This window comes from Triticum dicoccoides, chromosome 4B, assembly GCF_002162155.2.
Source record: "Triticum dicoccoides isolate Atlit2015 ecotype Zavitan chromosome 4B, WEW_v2.0, whole genome shotgun sequence".
Lineage (NCBI taxonomy): Eukaryota > Viridiplantae > Streptophyta > Magnoliopsida > Poales > Poaceae > Triticum > Triticum dicoccoides.
Genome location: NC_041387.1, coordinates 486,145,133 through 486,168,011, shown reverse-complemented (window position 1 = coordinate 486,168,011; position 22,879 = coordinate 486,145,133). Strand labels below are relative to the sequence as shown.

The window sequence follows — 22,879 nt, the reverse complement described above, 5'->3', positions numbered from 1 at the left end:
CATGTGAAGAAGCAAAAACTTAGGCTCAACCGATACTAACCGATAATTGTTGAAGAAGAAAGGTGGGATGCCTACCGGGGCATCCCCAAGCTTAGATGCTTGAGACTTCTTGAAATATTATCTTGGGGTGCCTTGGGAATCCCCAAGATTGAACTTTTGTGTCTCCTTAATTCCTCTCTTATCATGGTTTCTCTTTTTATCAAAAGCTTCATTCACAACAAACTCAACAAGAACTCGTGAGATAGGTTAGTATAAACCAATGCAAAACCTTATCATTTTCTACTGTAATAAATCACTAAAATTATTATTCAACATTGCATACTAAATGTATCTGCATATGTAATACTCCTATCCTCAAATAGAATCATTAAACAAGCAAACATACGCAAACAATGCAAACATAACAGCAATCTGCCAAAACAGTACAGTCTGTAAAGAATGCAAGAGTAACAATACTTCCCTGACTCCAAAAATTATGAACTAAAATTCCCACTGTAATAAATTTATCAGATCTTAATATGCAAAAAGATTCAAAGTTATACAACTCTCTGACTTTTCTAGGGAATTTTTGCAACAGCGGTAAACTTTCTGTTTTCAAACAGCAACATGTATACTAGCAAAATAAGCATGGCAAAGGCTATCCTTGACTTTTTTATTGAAACTAAAGATGCAAAACATTATTCTAACTAACACCAAGCAAACACTAACAAAATAAAATGATGCTCCAAGCAAAACACATATCATGTGGCGAATAAAAATATAGCTCCAAGTAAAGTTACCGATGAACGAAGACGAAAGAGGGGATGCCATCTGGGGCATCCCCAAGCTTAGTTGCTTGGTTGTACTTGAATAGTACCTTGGGGTGACTTGGGCATCCCCAAGCTTAGGGTATTTCCACTCTTTATTCCATAGTCCATCAAATCTTTACCCAAAACTTGAAAACTTCAACCACACAAAACTCAACACAAAACTCGTAAGCTCCGTTAGTATAAGAAAATAAAACCACCACTTAGGTACTGTAATGAACTCATTCTAAATTCATATTTGTGTAATATATACTGTATTCTAACTTCTCTATGGTTCATACCACTTAATACTAGCCATAGATGCATCAAAATAAGCAAACAACACAATGAAAACAGAATCTGCCAAAAACAGAACAGTCTGTAGAAATCTGTATCAAACGTATACTTATGGAACCCCAAAAATCATGAAATAAATTGCTGGACCTGAGTCATTTGTCTATTAATCATATTCAAAAAGAATCAACCTAAAATCACTCTCCAGTAAAAAATGGCAGCTAAACTCGTGAGCGCTAAAGTTTCTGTTTTTTACAGCAAGATCACATAAACTTCACCCAAGTCTTCCCAAAGGTTCTACTTGGCACTTTATTGAAACAAAAGCTATAAAACATTATTACTACAGTAGCATAATCATGTGGACACACAAAAACAGTAAGGGTAAATATTGGGTTGTCTCCCAACAAGCGCTTTTCTTTAATGCCTTTCTAGCTAGGCATGATGATGACAATGATGCTCACATAAAAGATACGAATTGAAACATAACGGGAGCATCATGAAGAATATGACTAGCACATTTAAGGCTAACCCACTTCCTATGCATAGGGATTTTGTGAGCAAACAACTTATGGGAACAATAATCAACAAGCATAGGAAGGCAAAACAAGCATAACTTCAAGATTTTAAGCACATAGAGAGGAAACTTGGCATTATTGCAATTCCTACATGTATATATTCCTCCCTCATAATAATTTTCAGTAGCATCATGAATGAATTCAACAATATAACCAGCACGTAAAGCATTCTTTTCATGATCTACTAGCATAGAAAATTTACTACTCTCCACATACTCATTCGGAATAGTAGGAGGAGCAAACTCAACAAAATAACTATCATGTGATTGAAAATTAAGATCAAGATGACACGTTTCATGGTTATCATTATTCTTTAAAGCATACGTGTCATCAAAATAATCATCATAGATAGGAGGCATGCTTTCATCATAGTGAATTTGCTCATCAAAGCTTGGGGGACAAAAAATATCATCTTCATCAAACATAGCTTCCCCAAGCTTGTGGCTTTGCATATCATTAGTATCATGGATATTCAAGGAATTCATACTAACAACATTGCAATCATGCTCATTATTCACATATTTCATGCCAAGCATTCTATGTAATTCTTATTCTAGCACTTGAGCACAATTTTCCTTTCCATCATACCCACGAAAGATATTAAAAAGACGAAGCGTATGAGACAAACTTAACTCCATTTTGTTTTTTGTAGTTTTCTTTTATAAACTAAACTAGTGATAAAACAAGAAACAAAAAGATTCGATTGCAAGATCTAAAGATATACCTTCAAGCGCTAACCTCCCAGGCAACGGCGCCAGAAAAGAGCTTGATGTCTACTACACAACCTTCTTCTTGTAGACGTTGTTGGGCCAGCAAGTGCACAGGTTTGTAGGACAGTAGCACATTTCCCTCAAGTGGATGACCTAAGGTTTATCAATCCGTAGGAGGCGTAGAATGAAGATGGTCTCTCTTAAACAACCCTGCAACCAAATAACAAAGAGTCTCTTGTGTCCCTAACACACCCAATACAATGGTAAATTGTATAGGTGCACTAGTTCGGTGAAGAGATGGTGATACAAGTGCAATATGGATGGTAGATAAAGGTATTTGTAATCTGAAATTGTAAAAACAGCAAGGTAACAAGTGGTAAAAGTGAGCGTAAACGGTATTGCAATGATAGGAAACAAGGCCTAGGGTTCATACTTTCACTAGTGCAAGTTCTCTCAACAATAATAACATAGATAGATCATATAACAAGCCCTCAACATGCAAAAAAGAGTCACTCCAAAGCCACTAATAGCGGAGAACAAACATAGAGATTATGGTAGGGTACGAAACCACCTCAAAGTTATTCTTTCGGATCGATCTATAAAAGAGTCCGTACTAGAATAACACCTTAAGACACAAATCAATCAAAACCCTAATGTCACCTAGATACTCCATTGTCACCTCGAGTATCCGTGGGCATGATTATACGATATGCATCACACAATCTCAGATTCATCCAACCAACATAAAAGTACTTCAAAGAGTGCCCCAAAGCTACTACCGGAGAGTCAAGAACGTGTGCCAACCCCTATGCATAGGTTCCCAATGTCACGAAACCCGCAAGTTGATCACCAAAACATACATCAAATGGATCAATAGAATAACCCATTGTCACCACGGTTATCCCACGCAAGACATACATCAAGTGTTCTCATAAAAGACTCAATCCGATAAGATAACTTCAAAGGGGAAACTCAATTCATCGCAAGAGAGTAGAGGGTGAGAAACATCATAAGATCCAACTACAATAGCAAAGCTCGGGATACATCAAGATCGTGCCATAGAGAGAACACGAGAGAGAACACGAGAGAGAGAGAGAGAGAGAGAGAGAGAGAGAGAGAGAGAGAGAGATCAAACACATAGCTACTGGTACATACCCTCAGCCCCGAGGGTGAACTACTCCCTCCTCGTCATGGATAGCGCCGGGATGATGAAGATGGCCACCGGTGAAGGATCCCCCCTCCGGCAGGGTGCCGGGAAGGGCTCCCGAGAGGTTTTTGGTGGCTACAGAGGCTTGCGGCGGCGGAACTCCCGATCTATCTTCTGTGTGGATGTTTTTAGGGTACGTAGGTATATATGGGTGCAAGGGGTACGTCGGTGGAGCTTCGGGGGCCCCACGAGGCAGGGGGGCGCGCCCTAGGGGGGTGGGCGCGCCCCCACCCTCGTGAGCACCTCCCGTATCTTCTGACGTGGAGTCCAAGTCCATCAAGTGGGTTTCCTTCCAAAAATAACTTCTCAAGTTGATTTCGTTCCGTTTTGACTCCGTCTGATATTCCTTTTCCTCAAAACACTGAAACAGGCATAAAACAACAAATCTAGGCTGGGCCTCCGGTTAATAGGTTAGTCCCAAAACTAATATAAAAGTGTATAATAAAGCCCAATATTGCCTAAAACAGTAGATAAAGTAGCATGGAGTAATCAAAAATTATAGATACATTGGAGACGTATCAGGGCCCTGCCGCAAGGGTCCTTCGGACGCAGTGTCCGAAGAGACCGAGGTCGTCTCCTCTCACGAGGAAGATGAGGACGAAGAGGAGGAGCAGGAGGAGGAAGTGGAGAGCGACTCCCCATGCAAGACGAGGAGGGGAAAGAGGACAACCTCCGAGAACCTGGAGGGAGCGACGCCGAAGAAGGGGAGGGTTGTCCTCTCGAATAGTCCGGACTCAGATTCTGAACACAGCCCGAAGAGGATCCAAAGGGAGAAGCACCTGGCCGAAACGTAAGTATCGAAAACTTGCTTGTTCAGTTATCGCTTAATCTGCCTTTTTTATATGAATCAAGTCTTTTCTTTGCCTTTCAGCCCTCTGCACGAGATCCCGATTCCCTCTTCTTCGGAGGGGAACTCTCTGGCACCTAAAAAGGTGGAAAGTGACGAACCATCGCATACCTTCTCCCCCTGCCATGGAGGACACTGAGGTGTCATCCCAAAGGACATCTCCTGGCCGAGGGGGGTCGTACGAGGCCGTCCAAAAGGCGCCCGGGGATAACACCTTGGACGCTATAGAGCGGGGCACGACAACCCCCATGACCACCGAGGGTAGGGGGCCTCAACAGTTCGGGCCCTCGCCGAACACCGTCCCGAAGACCAATATGGCTCCGGGTTCGGACAAACACCCCCCTTCGACAGAGGGGGGAGGAGCAGCAGCTCCATCAGCGTCCTCTATCAATCCGGAGGCCGCCGACACTCTGCGGGAAGCACTGCAATGTGCGTCCATCATGGAGGAACACCGCACCCTGATGGGTGCGGTTATGGAAAAGGTTCGGTCCACGAAGAGCGGACTGACCGAAGCCTTCAACAGCCTACTGACGGGCTTTGAGGTATGCGATGTAATAATCTTTACAAGTTTTTTTGTTTGGATATATAAGGCTGAACCTATGTATAGACTGTAACCCCTGAGACTTTGTGTGGATAAGAACAATCCGGATAGAGGATCAAAAACAAATTGATAATGTACCATACTATCTTGTTGGACAGGCTTCTATGCTGGCGGCTACTGCCCAAGCCGCAGAGGTTTCCGAGCTCAATCGGAAGCTTCGGCTAGCCGATGAGGAACTCGACCGCGTCAATAAGCAGTTTGACGAAACCCAAGGTATGCAACACTAATAAAGTCCCGAAGTGATATGTGTGCTAAGTCTTTAAATTTACTAAATGTTATGACTATACTCACAGTTGATGCAGCCGAGGTTGAGTCCCTCAAGAGCACCCCCGCCCAAGCCAAGAAGGAAGCGGAGGTGAGCAAGGCGGCCGCTGACAAAGCGGCCAATGAGTTAGAGGTGGAGCAAACCACCCATGAAGACATGAGACGCGGGTGGGGGAGGTCGAACAAGATCTAAAGGACACTATCGCCAAGTGTGAGTCCTTGGAGCAGAAGAGTTCGGAACAAGCCTCCGAGCTCACCAAAGCACTGGAAAGCGTGAAAGAAGCTCGGGTTGAGGCCCAGGACGCTCGCCAGGAGATCCAAGAGGCGAGGCAAATAGCGGCTGGGAAGAACTTTGTAATGCAGAGTAAATTTACAAGGAAGAGATACATTTTGCTAACCCGTGTTTAGAGTTCTCGAGGCGCATTTGCGGATCTGCCGAGGAGTATTGCTGACGCCGCCGAGTTCTTCCGTGCCAAAGAGGGGAGCTCAACGGAGAAGCTATTCTGGTCGCAATACCTTGTGCCAGAGTATCCGGCGCCCCTCAGTGATCAGCTGAAGCAGCTGATAGAGCTGCATAGGGTGGCCAGACTGGCCTTGAAGGACATAATAGTCCGTCTTTGGCCAGCCGAGCCCATACCCAGCAGCTACTTCAGACTTGTGAAGCGGTTGGTTGAGGCGTGTCCTCGGGTTGGCTCCATCAAGCGGTCGGCCTGCATAGAAGGTGCCCGGATGGCCTTCGCCTGAGTCAATGTACAATGGACGAAGATGAAGGCCACCGAGATTGCCACTGCAGGGCCGCCTAAAGGCAAGGATCATCGGCGGACGGAGAAGTACTTCGGAGAGGTCCTCGAGGGGGCCTGCATCATAGAGGGCCAGAGCTCAAAAGATATCATATTTGATTAGTTGAGTCTGGCTTGTAAGAACCGTGTAATGAACTTATGGTGTAAAATATTTATGATTGCACTTCATGATTAGTTTATCCTCCTGTTTGGCCATTTTAATTTATAAGTCTGAAAGTTTGCCAGTCGTCGGCTTCTGCCCCCATGTAAATATTACAGGGGTGTTCGGGAACGCATGACCACACTTTATCCAATGTCTTGGTCTAATGTAGGAGGCGTATTGCAAGGTGAACTAGGCAATCAGACTATTCATCTTTAGTACTTTCACTTAGCCATAAGATTCCATTGGTGGCGCTAAGTACTAGCCCCTTGTTGCGTGAACGGCAGTCCGGAGTACAGCGCCTTTGCAACGCGGCTGGTCGAAGCCTAGCCCCTCGTATAACATGGCATAAATCACGAACGGTTTGTAGTATAACACTAAGTCACTGGATCGCTGACCCGCTCTCGCATATCATGACAGTCAGTTTTTGGCTTTCTCTACTGAGATACTTAACCGAACGATATCATGGCGGAGATCAACTGACATCTGAGTTTGGTTCTGATCCCAAGGTTAGTAATGGTCGTCATGCCGGGCTTCATAGCCGTTGTATCGCGTCGGGGCACGGCCTCTCGATCCGTAGATTAATCTAGTCTGGCCAGCTTTATTGGCTAGGTCACGTTGCAAGTCATATGTGTATCCCATGGCTGTTGTCTCCATGCCTCTTCAGCAAGGGGGTGCAGGTATCAAGGGCTTCGTCGTTGAATTGTGGCAGTAGCTTGCGCTTGGGGTAACTTTTGGCAGGTCGCTCATGGCCGTATTCCTCAGCGGCTAGGACCTTAGTCCACCTTTCATTGAGCGTATCCTGTTCAGCTTTGAGCTGCTGCTGTTTCTTTTTCAGGCTCTGTGCTGTGGAGATGAGCTATCGCTTGAAGCGTTCTTGTTCGAGGGGTTCCTCTGGGATGATAAAGTCTTCATCACCGAGGCTAACGTCCTCTTCGGATTCTGGCATATTATTGCTATCCTCCAAATCTTCGTGATCAGCGTGTTCGGGACTATATAGACCTCTTCCCTTTCGTCATGTTCGGATGTGGGCTCGACGGGGTATTCGGGATCTTCGGCATTATCCGGAGTCTCATTGTCTCTGGTGCTGGTATTACTATCCCTCGCTCGACGCAATCATGAGTGGCGCCGTTGATGGCGGCACTTTGGTGGTTTATCGACGGGTTTGTCCTCACCAGGGTTCTGGTTATCCTCGTCGTCCTTTTTATCAGGAGTGTCCACCATGTATACATCATAAGTTGAAGTGGCCGTCCAACGCCCTGTGATGGGTGGGACTTGGCTCGGTTCGGTGTCGGCATCGTCGTCCATACCATTGATGTCTTCAGACGCGTAGTCCAGCATGTCAGTTAAATCCTCGACAGTGGCTATTAAGTTGGTGGTGGGTGGGGCATAAAATTCCCCTCTCTCAGCCCTCAGCCCGAGCTGGGCACAGTTCGGAGGCAAAGCCCCTGTGATGGCGAGAGACTGCATTAAACGCAATGCTTCATCTAGGAGCGAAAGTTGGACCAGAAATTGTGGATCTACAGGGCTGAGTTCGGCATGGGACACCTGATCAGACCCAATGAGCGCAGACCTCGACAGTTCGGAGTGATTGTACAGAGGCAAGTCCAAGATTGCATCTGGGTCTTTGGTTGGGAGCTCCATGAGGGGAAGGAGTCCGGCGGGGCTCACGCTCCCATCTTCGAACAATACGACCTCATATGTCTCCAATGTATCTACTTTTTCAAACACTTTTGCCCTTGTTTTGGACTCTAACTTGCATGATTTGAATGGAACTAACCCAGACTAACGCTATTTTCAGTAGAACTGCATGGTGTTATTTTTGTGCAGAAATAAAAGTTCTCGGAATGACCTGAAACTCCACGGAGACTTGTTTTGGAACTAATAAAAAAATATTAGTGAAAAAATCAACGTAAGGGGGCCCACACCCTGTCCATGAGGGTTCAGGGCGTGCCCACCCCCTTGGGGCGCGCACCCTACCTCGTGGGCCCCTTGGACCTCCACCGACCTAAACTCCAACTCCATATATTCACGTTCGGGGAGAAAAAAGTCAGAGAGAAGGATTCATCGCGTTTTACGACATGGAGCCGCCGCCAAGCCCTAATCTTCCTCGAGAGGGCTGACCCAGAGTCCGTTCGGGGATGCGGAGAGGGGAATCCGTCGCCATTGTCATCATCAACCATCCACCATCACCAATTTCATGATGCTCACCGCCGTGCGTGAGTAATCCCATCGTAGGCTTGCTGGACAGTGATGGGTTGGATGAGATTTACCATGCAATCAAGTTAGTTTTGTTAGGGTTTGATCCCTAGTATCCATTATGTTCTAAGATTGATGTTGCTATGACTTTGCCATGCTTAATGCTCGTCACTAGGACCCGAGTGCCATGATTTCAGATCTGGACCTATTATGTTTTCATGAATATATGTGAGTTCTTGATCCTATCTTGCAAGTCAATAGTCACCTACTATGTGTTATGATCCGGCAACCCCCGAAGTGACAATAATCGGGACCACTCCCGGTGATGACCGTAGTATGAGGAGTCCATGTATTCACTAAGTGCTAATGCTTTGGTCCGGTACTATATTAAAAGGAGGCCTTAATATCCCTTAGTTTCCAATAGGACCCTGCTGCCACAGGAGGGTAGGACAAAAGATGTCATGCAAGTTCTTTTCCATAAGCACGTATGACTATATTCGGAATACATGCCTACATTACATTGATGAACTGGAGATAGTTCTGTGTCACCCTATGTTATAACTGTTGCATGATGAATTGCATCCGACATAATTATCCATCATTGATCCATTGCCTACGAGCTTTTTATATATTGATCTTTGATTAGTTACTTCTCCGTTGCCACTGTTACGATTGCTACAGAACTGTTACTGTTACTTTTGCCACCGTTACCGTTACTTCGATACTACTTTGCTACTAAATACTTTGTTGCAGATATTAAATCTTTCAGGTGTGGTTGAATTGACAACTCAACTGCTAATACTTGAGAATATTCTTGGCTCTACCCTTCAAAACTGTTGCGATCCCCTATACTTGTGGGTTATCACGACCCGCTCCAGATCTAAGGCCGGGGCAGGTATGAGTGTTGACCCCTGAACGGGATCTAGCAGGGGATCCGAAAAGCCTTCTTGACGGGGGGATAGAGCAGCAGCCGAGTCCTCGAACCCCTCGAAGATTAGATCCCCTCGGATGTCAGCGACATAGTTCAGGTTTCCAAACCTGGTCTGGTGGCCGGGGGTGTAACTATCGACCTGCTCGAGGCGGCCAATCGAGTTGGCACGAAGCACGAAGCCACCAAACACAAAGACCTGTCCGATGAGAAAGGTTCCCTGGACGCAACATCATTGTTGATGAAGAGGCGAGCCATCAATCCTTCTGTCGATGATACAACGGAGCTCTCAACGAAAGCACCAATGTTGGTGTCAAAACCGGCAGATCTCGGGTAGGGGGGCGCAAGCTATATGTCTGAGGACCGATGGTAACAATGGACAATGAACACATGTTTACCCAGGTTCGGGCCCTCTTAATGGAGGTAAAACCCTACTCCTGATTGATTATATTCGAAGGGTATAGGGGTTACAAGAGTTGATCTACCATGAGATCGTATTGGCTAGCACTAGATTGGCTAGCCTAGTAACGTTATGATCCTGCCTCCGATCTAACCCTCCGGTTTATATAGACACCGGAGGGGCTTAGGGTTGTACAAAGTCGGTTTAACAGAAAGGAAATAACATATCCGGACACCTAAACTTGCCATCCACGTATACGGGAGTCCCTATAGGACACGAGAGGTGATCTTCTGTCTTGTATCTTGACGGCCCATCAGTCCGGCCCATATCCAATAGACCGGACGCCCGAGGAACCCCCAGTCCAGGACTCCCACGGTGACGTTTGAGCAACCTCAAAGTCCACCGTACGGTAAGAAATGACCACGATACTCTCATGGTCTAAGGAGCAAGATCATATATTAACACTCCGTGTTACTACAATTGAATACAAACGATATTAATCCAATTCACAACAAAAAAGGTTTGGTCGATTCAATATGATCATTCTTCCAACGTCATAATCTCAATGTTGTTTTAGAACTATCGTTACACTTAACGATATGATAATATCCGGAAAACGTGATCACCAACAACACTTGAGCTAGTCCCAGAGGCAAGAATAGGAACCTTTTTATTTAATCATTTATCATTCCACACATGCGTATGAGTTTTCCACTGAATCGCATATTTCAGGATCATAGTAGTTATAGCATGAAATATAAACTCTTAATGATGAATATGGAAATATAATAATGTAAATATTATTGACTCTAGGGCATATTTCCAACCGAAGATGAGGCACCGGCGGCAGCGCCGGCGAAAGAAGAGGAAAGCTTGGGATGTTTTATTATGGAGGAGGAAAGAGAAGGCTAATATTATTATGATGAAGTCGTGACCAAAACATTTTACTAGCCCCGCTGTCTTTCAGAAAATAAACCTAGCCCTGCTTTCCCTTGGTCCGGCGAAGTTGTTCAGTCATGCATTTTGTTCGTCCTGAACTCAAAGAGTGCCCTCCGTTCAAAAAACAAGCCGTTGTTTTAGGTCAAAATTTGAAGTAAAATAGCGTCACTAATTTCCAAATGGTGGTAATAGCTTCAAGAGCACGATTTAGAAGAGCTGGGCACCCCCAAAGCGCAAGTTCTTTGCCTTATTGATCCTCAGAATTGAGTTTGGACGCACGACTGCCTGGCTAAACATGGTTGGCCAAATTGTGGCAATTGTCCGCTATGCAACCTAGTTCCGGATCAGTGCCACATCTCCTCTTCCAATGCAGATTCTTCACTAGGGTGTGGTGTATAGTGTGCGGCTGACTTCAACTAGAAGGATTACACCGGAATGCTTGGCATGGGTTTGAGGATGTCAAATCTTTGTGGTTCGCCAGGGTTCGTTGGTGGCTTTGTCTGTCGTAAGGCTATGGTTTCTATTACGATGTTTTTGTCTTGTGAGTTGTGGAACGAGCAAAATACAAGAATCTTCAACAATGAGTTTGCTACGTCTACTATAATTATGGCCAAAATCCGATGCGAGGCAAATTAGGGGTTGGCGGGTGCAACTTATTTGTGTAATCTTATGCCGGGACAGTAGGCTTTTGTTTTACCGGCTACTTGCCCTTTTTTTCCAAATAAAAGTATTGGCTGTGGCAGAATACCAATGTTGTCAAATGTAAATTCGTAATAAACCACCTCTAACCACCAACTGGCTGCTATCTAGAGCACTAAATGGTCAGCTTCCCTTCCTTAGACGGGCGTGTCACGTGTTGCTTTCCATCTCCATTGCGTCACATGCTTGCTGCTGGTTAGTTAATGCAACGTCGACCCTAGCTGTGCCCTGCAGGGAACGCGATCCCCTATCATCACGAACGATGAACTCCGGACGACTACAGTGCAACAATCCTAGCGCTATTAACTCGCCCGACTCCCGGACACGGCACCACGCAGCACGACAGACGTGACAACCCGTCCGCGACCGTGAACTCACCACACCGCCACCACTAGAATTTAACCCGCGCACGGGCCGTGAAACCCGACGCAACGGAAGAACGAAACGACATGAGAAAGTTCCAGTCCAGCACTGTCGCAGCGGTACAATTCCCTCCCGTGGCGCCGGGCACGGACGGGACCGGTACGAGACACCGGAACGAGGCGGGGGTTGCTCACAGGCAGACCTGTGATATGATCTTACCGCGCGCATGTGAACCAACCCACTGGGCGAACAGGGCATGCTGGCTAGGCCCGGCGCTGGAGAGCACCACAAGGGCACTCAGACCGGGGAAGGAAGGAAGGCGCGCACGCACCGCTTCCTCCGCGCGTACCGACGTGGTGGGCGCCCACGGCCGGCGGCCCGTGACCCGCTGCTGGCCAATGGCGGCCCGCCAGGTGCGGGGAGGGGAGAGCGGCCACCCGGGCGCGCACAAGCGACGGTGCGCCGAAGTGCCCCGCCTCGGCCGTCTTCTACCTGGGAGGCTATATATAGCCCTGGATGGAGGAGTAGCTCTCCTTGCCCTGATCATACCGGTAGCTGGTACACACATTCATACATACATTCTTCTTCAGCATCCACTCATTGCTAGCTAGCTTGCGAGGCAGTGTGTGAGCTGTTAGTTTGAGCGGGAGAAGCTGGGTGGACGGAGAGCACGGCGCTAGCTAGCTTGCTGGTGCAAGATGAGGAGCCGTGGTAGCTTCGCTCTGAACCATGCGGTGGCGTTTCTCGTGTGGTGGATGGTGCATTGCGGCAGTGAGCTCGTTGCCGCCGTGCCTCCTGGTCAGTTTCGTTCTGTCTCTCTTACTTGCTCGTGTTCCTCTTTCAGCCTCTCTTACATGTAACACTGTCTGAACTATATGTTCTGTTTGTATGCAGATGGTTGGTACGATTACACTGCCCACACGGACGTAAGTCTTACTGAACGATCCTCTGTTCTGCGTTCCTTTCTCGAAGTAGTTTTCAGTAGTAGCTGCGAGTTTCTTTGGTGGGAGTGTAGTAGTTTGACAGAGCTGGTCTTTGTCAACTGTTCTTGCATTGTTTAGCAGCGCGGGCATTGCTCTTGGGGAGCTCATGCCATGGGGTTAGAGCTAACTACTAGGAAGGGAATGAGGGGCGAAATGAAATGACGACGCCTGCCCAAATCCACTGGACCACCAACGTTCCTTTCCTCCCACAGTGTGCACCTGACGTTTTCTTCAGTTATTTCAGTTTTGTTCCCATGTGTGCGCTGGGAGACCACAAGCCCACCCGCACCAACCTGCTAAAATATCACACACAAACAAATGACAACTAGTGTTATACTACACTTTCCGTCGCATAATTGAAGCATTAGTCTACGGTATGTTCTGAAATGGCTACAAGTATCATGACGAGTTGGTTCAGTCTGTCTGCTCGATGCTCTTATTTGGAAGCAAGCACAGCGCACGCCTACTGCTCACATGCGTTTTCAGGCCGACCAAATGATCTTCTTACTGCTTATTAGTTGTATATAAATTACGCTTAGCTGAACTTTAGTCTCGTGTCACGCTGTCGCTGTCCTGTCCGTATACAGCGGACTGATGGAAGTTTCAGTGCGTCTGCATGGTAGCTCTGACGACGAGTAAACTGGAGCAGCATAGTTCACTCCCATGCATCTCTCGTGGAATAGTGGTGATTAAATCTGTGTGGTGTACGTGGCGTTCAGTGCAGAGGCCGCCCGGAGCCGGCGCAGTACAACGGCGGGATTCTCAAGTACGGCAACGGCGACGACCCGAACGGGTACAAGACGACGGAGACTGGCGTCCTGTCCCCGGCGTTCGTGGTCTACAACCTCAACAAGTCCACAATGTACACCTTCTCAGGCTGGGTGAAGCTGGAAGGCTCTCCCTCGGCTCTGATCACCGCGAGGCTGGCCCCGGACAACTCCGGCACACGGTGCATCGGGACGGTCCTCGCCAGGAGCGACTGCTGGGCGTTCCTCAAGGGTGGCTTCGTCCTCGACTGGCCAACTCAGACCTCCGTCATCTTCTTCCAGGTGCACCTGATATCCGAGAACTTTACGCTGAACGTGCTGCCTGATTTCTTACCCCCTCGTTGATTTTGCATTTCAGAATGCTGATAGGACCCCGATGAAGATCACCACTGCGAGCGCCTCGCTCCAGCCGTTCACGACGGATCAATGGTCGATGCACCAGAAAGATACGATCCGGAAGGTACAGTTTTGTCGTTGTCACGTGCCAACTTGACCTTCCCACGTAGAGTAGCAGTTGAGTGAGCGCGAGTAATCTGATGCGTGTTTTTGGGCCGAAGCAGAGGAGGAAGAGGATGGCCACCGTCCACGTCGCCGACCCGCACGGCACCCGGGTGGTCGGCGCGTCGGTGTCCGTGCAGCAGACGGCTAAGGACTTCCCGCTTGGGTCGGCGATCGCCTCCACCATCCTGGGCAACGACGCGTACCAGAAGTGGTTCGCGGACCGGTTCAACGCGGCGGTGTTCGAGGACGAGCTCAAGTGGTACTCGACGGAGCCGGCGTCGGGGCTGCTCCGGTTCGACGTGCCGGACCAGATGCTGGCGTTCGTGCGGTCGCACCGGGTGATGGTGCGCGGGCACAACATCTTCTGGGAGAACCAGGACGCCACGCCCCGGTGGGTCAAGGGCCTGTCGCCGGACGACCTCCGCTCCGCCGTGAACACGCGCATCCAGAGCCTCATGACCCGCTACCGCGGCGAGTTCGCGCACTGGGACGTCAACAACGAGATGCTGCACTTCAACTTCTACGAGCAGCGGCTGGGCCCCAACGCCACCATGGAGTTCTTCAGCGTGGCGCAGGACGCCGACCCGCTCGCCACGCTCTTCATGAACGAGTACAACGTGGTGGAGACCTGCGACGACGTGTCCTCGACCGTCGACGCGTACGTGGCCCGACTCAAGGACCTCCGGGCCGGCGGCGCCGTGCTGGAGGGGATCGGCCTCGAGGGCCACTTCTCCAAGCCCAACATCCCCTACATGAGGGCCGTGCTCGACAAGCTGGCCACGCTCAACCTGCCCATCTGGTTCACCGAGATCGACATCAACAACAAGTTCGACGCGCAGACGCAGGCCGTGTACCTGGAGCAGGTGCTGCGGGAGGCGTACGCGCACCCGGCGGTGAGCGGCGTCATGCTCTGGACGGCGCTGCACGAGAACGGGTGCTACCAGATGTGCCTCACGGACTGGAACCTCAAGAACCTGCCCGTCGGGGACGTCGTCGACCGCCTGCTGCAGGAGTGGCAGACGGGGCAGGTCGCCGGGCCGACGGACGTGCACGGCGCCTACAGCTTCAGCGGCTACCTCGGCGAGTACGTGGTCACCGTGAACGCCGGCAACACGTCGAAGCAGGCCACCTTCTCGCTGTCCCCAGGGGACGAGACCAGGCACATCACCGTTCAGATATGACACTGGTTGTGTCGTAGTATATGTGAGTGGCCGGTGGCACGCTGTACTGCCCGCACTTGTTGTTTCGGGCTTCTACCTGCGATGACACATATCGTCGCTTGTGGGTAGTGGTTACTAAACTATATACTCGAGCAAACGATTATGTCTTCGAAAAAACAAAACAAATGATTATGACATGGTGACAGCTCGCCTCGTCTAGTACACGGCTAGTGTGTTTTTTCTAATCAACCACATATTCATTAGACAATATGTTCAGAAATTATATGTATGGTCATCATAAGAGACAAACATGCTTGTCAACCAACTTTGCATAAAGAATTCCACAAGAAGTAAAATTATATTCCACGTTCGAGAAAATTGTGCCTCGCCGAAACGTAATTCACAAACATCCTCCGCCTAGACCTCCACCGCAGGCCGCGGTGACTAACACCCTTGCCAGTGACTACTCCGGTTCCGGCTCCCACGTCCTCGTGCCAGTAGTCTCTTCTCACAATATGGTGCTCTCCGATCGTTGGTTTGAACCAAGTTTGGCTTTTGAGGCCTATATCGGTAGGTAATACCAGATCCCCCTCAATCATTCCGATAGGCACGTCAGGACGTTCTTCATGGTCCTCAAATTCTCTAAGTCCAAGATCACCATCGATCAAGACACAGTGTGACTTATTCTGCAAGCTTGTTTTGGTGGCTTTGCAACCCTCTCCAAGGTATCGCAATTGGGCATTCAAATTTTGTGTCTCTTCTAAAGAACTTGGTTTTGAAATCATTCGGGGTGGTATTATATCAAACGATCTCTTTAGTGCGGATTTCCTGTTGTTGGGATCTCAAGGCCTTGATCTGCTCGCAGACTACTGTTCTTTCATTGGTTCTTTGGAGGAGGGTTGGTCTGTTGTTTCCCGATCCAGAAATCACCTATCTTATGCTTTTGTGGTTCGTGAGCCCCTTTTCTTTGACACCGGTCGTTCTTCAGGTGGTATTCCTCCTCAATCACGTTCTATGTTCGAACGCATTGATTCAGTTCACCAGTCAGTTTTTGCTGTGTTAACTTCCCCCAACAATCTCACTCTAGGAAGGGCGGCATCTTCGGCGGTTCAAACTCTTGACCCGAATAAGTCTAGGCCTAGTAATGCGGTGGGTGCGGCTAGAATTCATGCGAGGCCTTCTATGTCCGGTGTCCGCTTTCAGGCCACACGAGGCTGATGTCTACTACACAACCTTCTTCTTGTAGACGTTGTTGGGCCTGCAAGTGCACAGGTTTGTAGGACAGTAGCAAATTTTCCTCAAGTGGATGACCTAAGGTTTATCAATCCATAGGAGGCGTAGGATGAAGATGGTCTCTCTCAAGCAACCCTGCAACCAAATAACAAAGAGTCTCTTGTGTCCCCAACACACCCAATACAATGGTAAATTGTATAGGTGCACTAGTTCGGCGAAGAGATAGTGATACAAGTGCAATATGGATGGTAGATAAATATATTTGTAATCTGAAATAATAAAAACAGCAAGGTAAGTAATGATAAAAGTGAGCATAAACGGTATTGCAATGATAGGAAACAAGGCCTAGGGTTCATACTTTCACTAGTGCAAGTTCTCTCAACAATAATAACATAGATAGATCATATAACAATCCCTCAACATGCAACAAAGAGTCACTCCAAAGCCACTAATAGCAAAGAACAAACGTAGAGATTATGGTAGGGTACGAAACCACCTCAAAGTTATTCTTTCGGATCGATCTATTCAAGAGTTCGTACTAGAATAACACCTTCAGACACAAATCAACCAAAACCCTAATGTCACCTAGATACTCCATTGTCACCTCAAGTATCCGTGGGCATGATTATACGATATGCATCACACAATCTCAGATTCATCCAACCAACACAAAGTACTTCAAATAATGCCCCAAAGTTTCTACCGGAGAGTCAAGAACGTGTGCTAACCCCTATGCATACGTTCATAGGCGGAACCCGCAAGTTGGTCACCAAAACATACATCAAGAGGCACGTGATATCCCATTGTCACCACAGATAAACACGGCATGACATACATCAAGTGTTCTCAAAGTAAAGACTCAATCCGTTAAGATAACTTCAAGAGGGAAACTCAATTCATCACAAGAGAGTAGAGGGGGGAGAAACATCATAAGATCCAACTATAATGGCAAAGCTCGGGATACATCAAGATCGTGCCATAGAGGGAACACGAGAGATAACACGAGAGAGAGAGATCAAACACATAGCTACTGGTACATACCGTCAGCCCCGAGGGTGAACTACTCCCTCCTCGTCATGGAGAGCGCCGGGATGATGAATATGGCCACCGGTGATGGATTCCCCCTCTGGCAGGGTGCCGGAACGGACTCCCGAGAGGTTTGTGGTGGCTATAGAGGCTTGCGGCGATGGAACTCCCGATCTATCTTGATTTCCGATGGTTTTAGGGTACGTAGGCTTATATAGGCGAAAGAAGTCGGTCGGGAGGTGCTCGAGGGGCCCACGAGACAGGGGGCCACCACCCTGTAAGGGGAGCGCGGCCTCCTATCTCGTGGCCTCCTCGAGGATCTTCTGACGTGGACTCCAAGTCTCCAAGATCATATTCTTCCAAAAAATCACGCTGCCGAAGGTTTCATTCCGTTTGGACTCCGTTTGATATTACTTTTCTTTGAAATACTGAAACAGACAATAAAACAGCAATATGGGCTGGGCCTTCGGTTAGTAGGTTAGTCCCAAAAATGATATAAATATGTAAAATAAAGCCCATAAACATCCAAAAGGGGTAATATAATAGCATGGAACAATCAAAAACTATAGATACGTTGGAGACGTATCAAGCATCCCCAAGCTTAATTCCTGTTCATCCTCGAGTAGGTAAATGATAAAACAGAATTTTTGATGTGGAATGCTACCTAGCATAATTTATAATGTAATTTTCTTTATTGTGGCATGAATGTTCAGATCCAAATGAATACAAAATAAAAGTTCATATTAACATGAAAATGGTGATACTTCAAGCATACTAATCAAAGTAATCATGTCTTCTCAAAATAACATGGCCAAAGAAAGTTATCCCTACAAAATAATATAGTCTGGCTGTTTCTCTATCTCCATCACACAAAGTATTTAATCATGCACAACCCCGATGAAAAGTCAAGCAATTATTTCATACTTTAATAATCTCAAACTTTTTCAACTTTCACGCAATACATGAGCGTGAGCCATGGACATAGCACTATATGTGGAGTAGAATGGTGGTTGTGGAGAAGTCAAAAAGGAGAAGATAGTCTCACATCAACTAGGCGTATCAATGGGCTATGGATATGCCCATTAATAGATATCAATGTGAGTGAGTAGGGATTGTCATGCAACGGATGCACTAGAGTTGTAAATATATGAAAGCTCAACAAAAGAAACTAAGTGGGTGTGCATCCAACTTGCTTGCTCACGAAGACCTAGGGCATTTGAGGAAGCCCATTGTAGGAATATACAAGCCAAGTTCTATAATGAAAAATTCCCACTAGTATGAAAAAGACAACTTATGAGACTCACTATATGAAGATCATGATGCTATTTTGAAGCACAAGTGTGGAAAAAGAGATAGTAGCATTGTCCCTTCTCTCTTTTTCTCTCATTTTATTTTTTTCTTCTTTCTTTTTTTTCTTTTTCTTTGGCCTTCTTTTTTTTGGCCTTTCTCTTTTTTTTTGTAAAGTCCAAAGTCTCATCCCGACTTGTGGGGGAATCATAGTCTTCATCATCCTTTTCTCACTAGGACAATGCTCTAATAATGAAGATCATCACACTTTTATGGATTTACAACTCAAGAATTACAACTCAAAGCTAGAACAAGATATGACTCTATATATATGCCTCCGGCGGTGTACAGGGATATGCAATGAATCAAGAGCGACATGTATGAAAATTATGAAGGTGGCCTTGCCACAAATACGATGTCAACTACATGATCATGCAAAGAGCAATATGACAAAAGTAATGCGTGTCATATGAACGTAACGGTGGAAAGTTGCATGGAAATATATCTCGGTATGGCTACGGAAATGCCATAATAGGTAGGTATGGTGGCTGTTTTGAGGAAGGAGTATGGTGGGTGTATGGTATCGGCGAAAGTTGCGTGGTACAAGAGAAGCTAGCAATGGTGGAAGGGTGAAAGGGTGCGTATAATCCATGGACTCAACATTAATCAAAAGAACTCATATACTTGTTGCAAAAATTTAGAAGTCATCAAAAACCAAAGTACTACGCACATGCTCCTAGGGGGATAGATTGGTAGGAAAAGACCATCACTCGTCCCCGACCGCCACTCATAAGGAAGACAATCAATAAATAAAATTGTGCTCCAACTTCATCACAAAGCGGTTGACCATACATACATGCTACGGGAGTCACAAGCTTCAACACAAGCATTCTTTAAATCCATAATCACCCAACTAGCATGACTTTAATATCACTACCTCCATATCTCAAAACAATTATCAAGCATCAAGTTGATCATAGCATCCAATTCACTTTCTATGATAGTTTTTATTATACCCAACTTGGATGCTCATCATTCTAGGACCAACTTTATAACCATAGCAAATACCAAGCTGTTCTAAAAGACTCTCAAAATAATATAAGTGAAGCATGAGAGACTAGCAATTTCTACAAAATATAACCACCGCCGTGCTTTAAAAGATATAAGTAATGCACTAGAGCAAATGACAAACTACTCCGAAAGATATACGTGGAGATCAATGAGTAGTCGAATAATTGCGCAACTATGTGAAGACTCTCTAACATTAAAGAATTTCAGATCTTAGTATCTTATTCAAGCAACAAGCTAAAAAAATGACATTGCAAGGATAGCACAACTCATGTGAATAAGCAAAAACTTAGGCTCAACCGATACTAACCGATAATTGTTGGAGAAGACAGGTGGGATGCCCACCGGAGCATCCCCAAGCTTAGATGCTTGAGACTTCTTGAAATATTATCTTGGGGTGCCTTGGGCATCCCCAAGCTTTAACTTTTGTGTCTCCTTAATTCCTCTCATATCATGGTTTCTCTATTTCTCAAAAGCTTCATCCACAACAAACTCAACAAGAACTCATGAGATAGGTTAGTATAAACCAATGCAAAACCTTATCATTTTCTACTGTAACAAATCATTAAAATTATTATTCAACATTTAATACTAAATGCCCCTGCATATTTAATACTCCTATCCTCAAATAGAATCATTAAACAAGCAAACATATGCAAACAATGCAACCATAACAGCAATCTGTCAAAACAGCATAGTCTGTAAATAATGCAAGATTCATCATACTTCCCTAACTCCAAAAATTATGAAATAAAATTCCCACTGTAGTAAATTTGTAAGAGCTCATTATGCAAAAGGTTTCATCATTATCTCATGCTCTGACTTTTTTAGGGAATTTTTACAACAGCGGTAAACTTTCTGTTTTCAAACAGGAACATGTATACTAGCAAAATAAGCATGGCAAAGGCTATCCTTGACTTTTTTATTGAAACTAAAGATGCAAAACATTAATCTAAACAACACAAAATACTAACAAAAGAAAATGATGCTCCAAGTCAAACACATATCATGTAGTGAATAAAAATATAGCTCCAAGTAAAGTTACCGATGAACGAAGACGAAAGAGGGGATGCCATCCGGGGCATCCCCAAGCTTAGGCTCTTGGCTATTCTTGAATATTATCTTGGGTTGACTTGGGCATCCCCAAGATTAGGCTCTTTCCACTCCTTATTTCATAGTCCATCGAATATTTACCCAAAACTTGAAAACTCCACAACACAAAACTCAACAGAAAACTCATAAGCCCCGTTAGTATAAGAAAATAAAACCACCACTTAGGTACTGTAATAAACTCATTATAAATTCATATTGGTGTAATATCTACTGTATTCCAACTTCTCTATGGTTCATACCACTTAATACTAGCCATAGATTCATCAAAATAAACAAACAACACATAGAACGCAGAATCTGTCAAAAACAGAACAGTCTGTAGTAATCTGTATCAAACGTACACTTCGAGAACTACAACAATTCTACCAAATTAGGAAGTCCTAAGAAATTTGTGTACCAATCCATAGAAAAAAGAATCAGATCAAAATCACGTTTCTGGGAATTAACAAAACTAAGTTACTGGGTGAAAAAGTTTTTGATTTCCAGCAGGATCAACACAACTATCACCGTAAGCTCTCCTAAAGGTCTTACTTGGAACTTTATTGAAACAAAAGCTATAAAACATGATTACTACACTAGTATAATCATGTGGTACACACAAAAACAGTAAGGATAAGTATTGGGTTGTCTCCCAACAAGCGATTTTCTTTAATGCCTTTCTAGCTAGGCATGATGATGACAATGATGCTCACATAAAAGATAAGAATTGAAACATAACGGGAGCATCATGAAGCATATGACTAGCACATTTAAGTCTAACCCACTTCCTATGCATAGAGATTTCGTGAGCAAATAACTTATGGGAACAATAATCAACAAGCATAGGAAGGCAAAACAAGCACAACTTCAAAAAATTAAGCACATAGAGAGGAAACTTGACATTATTGCAATTCCTACAAGCATATATTCCTCCCTCATAATAATTTTCAGTAGCATCATGAATGAATTCAACAATATAACCAGCACCTAAATCATTCTTTTCATGATCTACTAGCATAGAAAATTTACTACTCTCCACATAAGCAAATTTCTTCTCATGAATAGTAGTGGGAGCAAACTCAACGAAATAATTATCATGTGAGGCATAATACAATTGAAAACTAAAATCATGATGACAAGTTTCATGGTTATCATTATTCTTAATAGCATACAAGTCATCACAATAATCATCATAGATAGCAACTTTGTTCTCATAATCAATTGAAACCTCTTCCGAAATAGTGGAATCATCACTAAATAAAGTCGACACTCTTCCAAACCCACTTTCATCAATATAATCATCATAAATAGGAGGCATGCTTTCATCATAATAAATATTCTCATCAAAATTTGGGGGACTAAACATATCATATTCATCAAACATAGCTTCCCCAAGCTTGTGGCTTTGCATATCATTAGCATCATGGATATTCAAGGAATTCATACTAACAACATTGCAATCATGCTCATCACACAAAGATCTAGTACCAAGCATTCTATGTAATTCTTCTTCTAGCACTTGAGCACAATTTTCCTTTCTACCATTCTCACGAAAGATATTAAAAAGACGAAGCGTATGAGACAAACTCAATTCCTTTTTTTGGTAATTTTCTTTTATAAACTAAACTAGTGATAAAACAAGAAACAAAAAGATTCGATTGCAAGATCTAAAGATATACCTTCAAGCACTCACCTCTGGCAACAACGCTAGAAAAGAGCTTAGTTGACGGGGTGTGAGTGAGTTCCCTTTACCTAGCCTCCCCGGCAACGGCAACAGAGAAGAGCTTGATGTGTACTACACAACCTTCTTCTTGTAGACGTTGTTGGGCCTGCATGTGTACAGGTTTGTAGGACAGTAGCAAATTTCCCTCAAGTGGATGACCTAAGGTTTATCAATCCGTAGGAGGCGTAGGATGAAGATGGTCTCTCTCAAGCAACCCTGCAACCAAATAACAAAGAGTCTCTTGTGTCCCCAACACACCCAATACAATGGTAAACTAGATCGGAATCGC

The 22,879-nt window shown here is 45.3% G+C and overlaps 1 protein-coding gene across 1 annotated transcript; it reads left to right on the top strand.

Moving 5' to 3' along the window:
* Positions 1–12,266: 12,266 nt before the first annotated feature.
* LOC119291022 (endo-1,4-beta-xylanase 5-like) lies at positions 12,267–15,406 on the top strand. The gene is made up of 5 exons (XM_037569708.1): positions 12,267–12,548; positions 12,645–12,676; positions 13,453–13,782; positions 13,859–13,960; positions 14,061–15,406. Exons 1-5 carry the CDS (start codon positions 12,449–12,451, stop codon positions 15,180–15,182), a joined length of 1,686 nt encoding a protein of 561 aa, XP_037425605.1. The 5' UTR covers positions 12,267–12,448; the 3' UTR covers positions 15,183–15,406.
* The last annotated feature ends 7,473 nt before the right edge of the window (positions 15,407–22,879 follow it).